This window comes from Pteropus medius, unplaced genomic scaffold (genome assembly GCF_902729225.1).
Source record: "Pteropus medius unplaced genomic scaffold, Ma_sr-lr_union100, whole genome shotgun sequence".
NCBI classification, from domain to species: Eukaryota; Metazoa; Chordata; class Mammalia; order Chiroptera; family Pteropodidae; genus Pteropus; species Pteropus medius.
In genome coordinates this window covers 209,583-215,832 of record NW_024342470.1, presented here as the reverse complement: position 1 = coordinate 215,832, position 6,250 = coordinate 209,583, and the positions used below count along the sequence as shown (strand labels likewise).

Sequence of the window (6,250 nt, the reverse complement as noted above, 5' to 3'; positions counted from 1 at the left end):
ATGTAAGGTAAAGGATGCATTAACTAACCTTATTGTGGTACATGTTTCACAATTTATACTTGTACCAAATCGTCACATTGTACAACTTAAATTTCTACGATGTCGTATGTCAATTAATCTTAATAAAAAATGGACGAAAATCATTCAAGGGTTGAAGTCTGATATGTGAACACATTCTGCTCCTGCTAACCTCATAGAAACAGGCCTAAATCTAAAAAGTAAAGAATCTGCTGAAGGGAAACAGTACCCAGCTGTATAGCTGATTCTCCCTACATTCTCTGTTATAATCTCTATACTCCCTTCCAGTGATAAAACCAACAGGGACAGTAGGGGAACAATAACCATTTCCTCATATCAACTCCCATGTGGAAATGTCACTATTAGATCCAGAAGAGGTTTGAAGTTTGAAAGGGCAAATTTTATTTTTGATAGTAAGGTAAACAAATAGAGTACTCCACTAAATGTATGCTTTAATATTGCTCTCGATACTGTCAAAATAATTAAACAAGTATGTCATTAGACTAGGTGGCTTTAGTGCTGGTAGCCTACGTATGTAAGCGAACCAAAACTCAAGCCAGAGTTTACTGTAAATGCATTCATATATGAGAAAACTAAATTTAAAAACAACTAGTCACAAATAGCCAGCTAGGCCTTTCCAAAAAGGCAACCAGTTAAGCTATAACCAGTCACAGTTTAGCACTGCCTGATTTGAATTGATGTTTCCTCAAATAAACTCTTAAAAATTTTAATGTGCCTCAGTTCAGTTTTTTTTTTATCAGGCATGCTTCTTCCCCCAAGAATGTGTTTTACTTTTTATCTATCTATCTATCTATCTATCTATCTATCTATCTATCTATCTATCTATCTATCTATCTACTTATTTATCTATCTATTTATTTATTTTTCTTAAAATTAACTTTATTGGTTAATAAAATTATACAGGCTTCAAATGGACAATTCACTAATACATCTGTATACCGCTTTGTGTGGAGATAAGGGTAAAGGATGTCAAATATATGGTGATGGAAGGAGATTTGACTTTGGGTGGTGAACACACAATGCAATATTCAGTTTAGCTTTTAACAGTACTAAAAAGGTGTATTACTTTCATTCCAAAAGAGAACAACTTTCAGAACCATTGGGATTCTCAGTTCTCCTGCCATCCAGAATCCTCTTCCTAATATGATTGTCAAATGGGGCCCAGGTCCTCCTCTGAAGTACTAGGTTATGCAGGACTTTCATTCGATAGCTGCTGACCTTTTGGGGCTCACTTTGTACTCTCAAAGGAAGAAACTGCTTTCCTAGATGAGGCTCAAAGATTCCTTCTCTTGGATGTAAATCCAGGATGTCTCTTACTGTCCATACTTCATGTTGCCTGAATACTTAGGAATCTCTGAGATCCTGACTTTCTGGTTCTACCTCTTGCTATCTGCATGACCTGGAACAAGTCATTTAACTATGCCTCATTTTTCTTTGATGTTAAGTGGGGTTTAATGGCACTTTTTCAAGGTTCTTTTGAAGGTTAAGTGATTTAATATCTGCAAATTTTTTAGAACAATGCTGGTACTAATAACACATAGCAAATACTCACTTGTGTAATGTATTATTGTTCCTTCATGATGTAACTTAGTTCCTCAAGACAAAGTCACAATCCAGCTCAGAAACAACCTTTCATGTTAGGGCAGCTCAGATTCTCTTCCTGATTCTCTGTCCTTCAGGGAAAAACTAGTATCATCTTTACTTCAGGGAAAAACTAGTATAATCTTTACTTGGTGCTTATCAATACATGCTTCTCCAAGTGCCAGAACAGACTCCTATCCTATCTCAAACACAAAGCTATTTATTCTTGTCCACTATTGTCTTAGCTCTTTCCCAGATTACAGAAGAGAACAGTGGCCTCAGATCGGTGACGAATTGTATGTACTACATACATTGCATCCTACCAATATAAACACACCAAGAGAAAGGCTGGAGACTTGCTGCTGCCTCCAGAAGACTCTCTACTCTCTCTCCTGAAGATCTGTGGGCAAGACCGACCCCATGGAGAGAAAAAACCAGAGTGGGAGAGTAAGTGAGTTTGTGTTGCTGGGCTTCCCAGCTCCTGTGCCACTGCGGACACTAATGTTTGCCCTTTCTCTGTTGGCCTATGTGTTGGTGCTAACTGAGAACACACTCATCATTATGGCAATTAGGAACCACCCCACCCTCCACAAACCCATGTACTTCTTTCTGGCTAATATGTCCTTCCTGGAGATCTGGTATGTTACTGTCACTATTCCCAAGATGCTAGCTGGCTTTGTTGGGTCCAAACAGGGCCGTGGACAGCTAATCTCCTTTGAGGGCTGCATGACACAACTCTACTTCTTCCTGGGTCTTGGCTGCACTGAGTGCGTCCTTCTCGCTGTTATGGCCTATGATCGTTATGTGGCCATCTGCCATCCTCTCCACTACCCTATCATCGTCAGTGGCCGGCTGTGTGTGCAGCTGGCAGCCAGCTCCTGGGCTGGAGGTTTTGGCATCTCCATGGTCAAAGTTTTTCTCATTTCTCGTCTCTCTTACTGTGGCCCCAACATCATCAACCACTTTTTCTGTGATGTCTCCCCATTGCTCAACCTTTCATGCACTGACATGTCGACAGCAGAGCTTACAGATTTTGTCTTAGCCATTTTTATCCTTCTAGGGCCACTCTCTGTTACTGGAGCCTCCTACATGGCCATCACAGGTGCTGTGATGCGCATTCCCTCAGCAGCTGGGCGCCACAAAGCCTTTTCCACCTGTGCCTCTCACCTCACTGTTGTGGTCATTTTTTATGCAGCCAGCATCTTCATCTATGCTCGGCCAAAGGCACTCTCAGCTTTTGACACCAACAAGCTAGTCTCTGTCCTCTATGCTGTCATTGTACCATTGCTCAACCCCATAATTTACTGCTTGCGCAACCAAGAGGTCAAGAGAGCCCTACGCCATACTCTGCACTTGTACCAGGGCCAGGATGCTAAGCCCGGGAAAGCTAGCAGAGATGGGTAGAATGGAGGTGTTGTCTTAGAAAATGTTCTTAAACTTGGGGTCTATGTCTTCCATGAAGTCCAGAGCAGTTTTTAGGGCATAATTAGGGACTAGAGTTTCAAAGACACTTCCAAGAAACTAGTTCTGGAAAAAGAACAGAGATCGATTGCAAGCTAGCAGCTAGCATCTGAATTTCTATATAATTTACATGGAGCAGGTTCATGAATCATGCATCCTGATGAGGTAGAAAGTGTTGACACTGAGCAGAATGCATGATTACACTTCAATATTTAAACAAGTAAACAAATGCAGAACCGGCCTCTCTCTACATGGCCTTTCCTGGGTTTGCCCTTGGTTTTAGTTTGAGGCAGAAGGTATAGCAAAGGGAAGCAAAAAGATGAAGCCATTAGAGGGAGCATAGGCTTCATTATGGAAAGCATCAGAGGACTCTGGATGAGTTCTTTTCTACCCATAGGCCACCGACTACAGCCTATGAAGTAACAGGGCCCAGGAGGTGATCATTCTAGTGTGAGTTACAAGGCATGGAGATAGGAAAATGTGAATTTTTGTTTTGGCAGCATATCACCTCCTGGACTACAGAGGTTTTAGCTTCATTCCTGATTTACTGAGGTCAGTGCACACATTGAACTAGTGGCTGAGTGCAGTTGTTTATTTAATCTTCTGTCTTCCTAATTAGATTGTAAGCTCCACGGAGACAAGAATCACATTTGCTTAGTCATCATTTTATTACCATGACCCAGAACAATGTCTAGCATATGGTGGCTATGAAGAAACATAATGAATGAATATAATTTGGAGCCATGTAGGCAAGGCATGAGTTTCGCAGATATAGATGGGATTGGCAGGTGCAAGAAATAAACCCTCATGTTTCACTTGAGCATGGAGAGGTACAAATTGGCCTAACCTTGCTGAGAGGAAATTTGGCAACATGTGTCACAAATACTAAAAATATGAAAACATTCTGATTCAGAAAATTTGCATACATAGACATATAATTTATAAACTATTAATTGTTTAACCAATCCTCTATTTGTAGAAGTTTAGCATACGCTTGTGTTTCTCTTACTATAAATAAAATGCATTGACATGTTCTTTCTAGTACCCGGTCATCATGACCACAGGTTATTGTGTGCAGTTGGTGGCTTTCTCCTATATGACTGGTTTCACGAGCACTGTAATCAAGGTCTATTTCATTTCATATGTCACCTTCTATGGCTCCAATGTCATGAACCGCTTTTTCTGTGACATTTCACCAATTGCCAACTGGTCTGCAAAGACATGTCCACAACTGAGCTACTGGACTTTGCTTTGGCTACTGTCATTCTTGTCTTCCCTCTCATCATTACTGTCCTCTCCCATATCTACATTGTCTCCACCATTCTGCTTATAACCTCCACCCAGGGAAGAAAGAAAGCCTTCTCCACCTGTGCATCTCACCTCACTGTAACCATAATTTATTGCACAGCCATGATTGTTATGTATGTTTAATCCAGAGCTTTTGCATTATTTAATTTACATCAACCTCAGCTGTGTATGAAGTCCTCACACACATGCTAAATCCCTTCATCTACTATCTTAAGAACCAGGAAGTCAGATGCTATCATAAAGACCGTGGGGGTTGGCCAGAGCCTTCTGCTCACCCAAGCTTCGCTGCTTGAGGATAAAATGGTGTCCCAACAAAGATGTCATTCCCATGACACTTATCATAAGTCTGCATACTAGCTTGCTTTATAATTTGAATTCTTAAAGTAAGCACACAATGGGAAGAAGAGAAAAAAGGAAAAATCGAAACATGACACATTACGTATTACTTAGTCTTGAACTATATTTAATACATATTGTATATATTTAATCAGTATCTGAAATGAGAGTAATAATAATAAATGTTAACATATAAAGTGGTGTTATTAACTTTTGACGGTAATAAACTACTTTATTCTCATAACACCTCTTTGAGTTAGTTATGATTAGTTACCCGATTTTACAGATCAGAAAACTGATTCACGCGAAGAGAGGTTAAATAAGCTGTCCAAGATGCACACTTAATAAATGCGAAAGCCATTATTTGAAACCAAGGAGTCTAGCTTTGCAACACTGAACTAGATCCTCTGTATATCTAAGAGTCTGTGACAATAGCTGTAGGGATACATTAGTTAACAAACACTGATGCCTGGAAGGAACAAGCAATCCAGTCAGTAAGTTACGTGTAGATGTGATAAGCGTTAATGGTGTGGTGGTGGCAGTGGTGGTAGTGATGGCAGTGACAGTGCTATTTTTACTGATGATGGAATCCCATTGATATTAAAATTAACGTTGATCATGTCCCAGTCCTCTACCAATTTTAGCCTCCTTCCAGGACTGTAAGAGCTCATTTCTCCTTATAGGCGTGAGATCAATAGTTTCATGAAAGATGAAAGAACCAGTATTACTGCAGCTTTTGCGGTTGACAACTTTTGCGCTCTTGGATCCTTGTGGCCTTTCTATGCTATATTGTTATTGTTATCAGCAAACTAATGGAACACCATTACCTCAGTATCTGCCCTCAATACACCAATAGAACATACATGCTATATACAAATCAGGTGAAAAACAAATATAAAATTTCCTAAGACAAATGCGAGTGTTAGATATCATTGGGGGACCTGCTGACCAGATAAGGAAATGTAGTGTACCAGGGAGAATTCTACAATATTCATCAAACTGAGACTAAAATATGAGAGGAATAATAAGAAAGTGGTAGCGTGACTCTATATGCTGCCCATTTTAAGTGGGAGTCTAAAATTGGTCTCCTATTTTTGACCTAACCCCCCTTCAATTTTTTTCAACATCATTGAACTAATCTTTCCTATGCATTGCTCTTGTAATGTTACTCTACTACTGAAGAATTCTCAATTTCAATTAAATAGGACCTACTCATTTGATTCATTATTATTTTTATTTTGGAATCATTCTAGCATTTACCAACTCGACCTTGATTTTTGCTGATCTTCAATATGAAACATCCATTCTGATGATATTAGTCACCTTAATGTACTTAATAATTACATTATACTATTTCTTATCTTGCTTAACTTCATTTACTCATTCATTCATTCATTCATAGTTTTTGTGCCCTTATCCCTTGCCAAGCACTATAATAGCCTATGAGAATATAACAGTCAACATCAACAACAACAAATAGTTACAGATCCTTTCTTTATCCCCACACCTATCAGGAAGAAATTCT

At 39.3% G+C, this 6,250-nt stretch overlaps 1 protein-coding gene and 1 pseudogene across 1 annotated transcript; both read left to right on the top strand.

Annotated features, from left to right (window-relative positions):
- The first annotated feature begins 1,972 nt into the window (after positions 1 to 1,972).
- Positions 1,973 to 3,113, top strand: OR6A2 (olfactory receptor family 6 subfamily A member 2). The gene has a single exon (XM_039863435.1). It carries the CDS (start codon positions 2,041 to 2,043, stop codon positions 3,022 to 3,024), a length of 984 nt encoding a protein of 327 aa, XP_039719369.1. The 5' UTR covers positions 1,973 to 2,040; the 3' UTR covers positions 3,025 to 3,113.
- A 118-nt stretch (positions 3,114 to 3,231) lies between these two features.
- On the top strand, positions 3,232 to 4,746 carry LOC120603130 (olfactory receptor 6-like; annotated as a pseudogene).
- The last annotated feature ends 1,504 nt before the right edge of the window (positions 4,747 to 6,250 follow it).

What these genes read in the sequence shown, in the direction of transcription:
- OR6A2 (XM_039863435.1), top strand. Translation starts at nt 2,041, where the DNA reads ATGGAGAGAAAAAACCAGAGTGGGAGAGTAAGTGAGTTTGTGTTGCTG.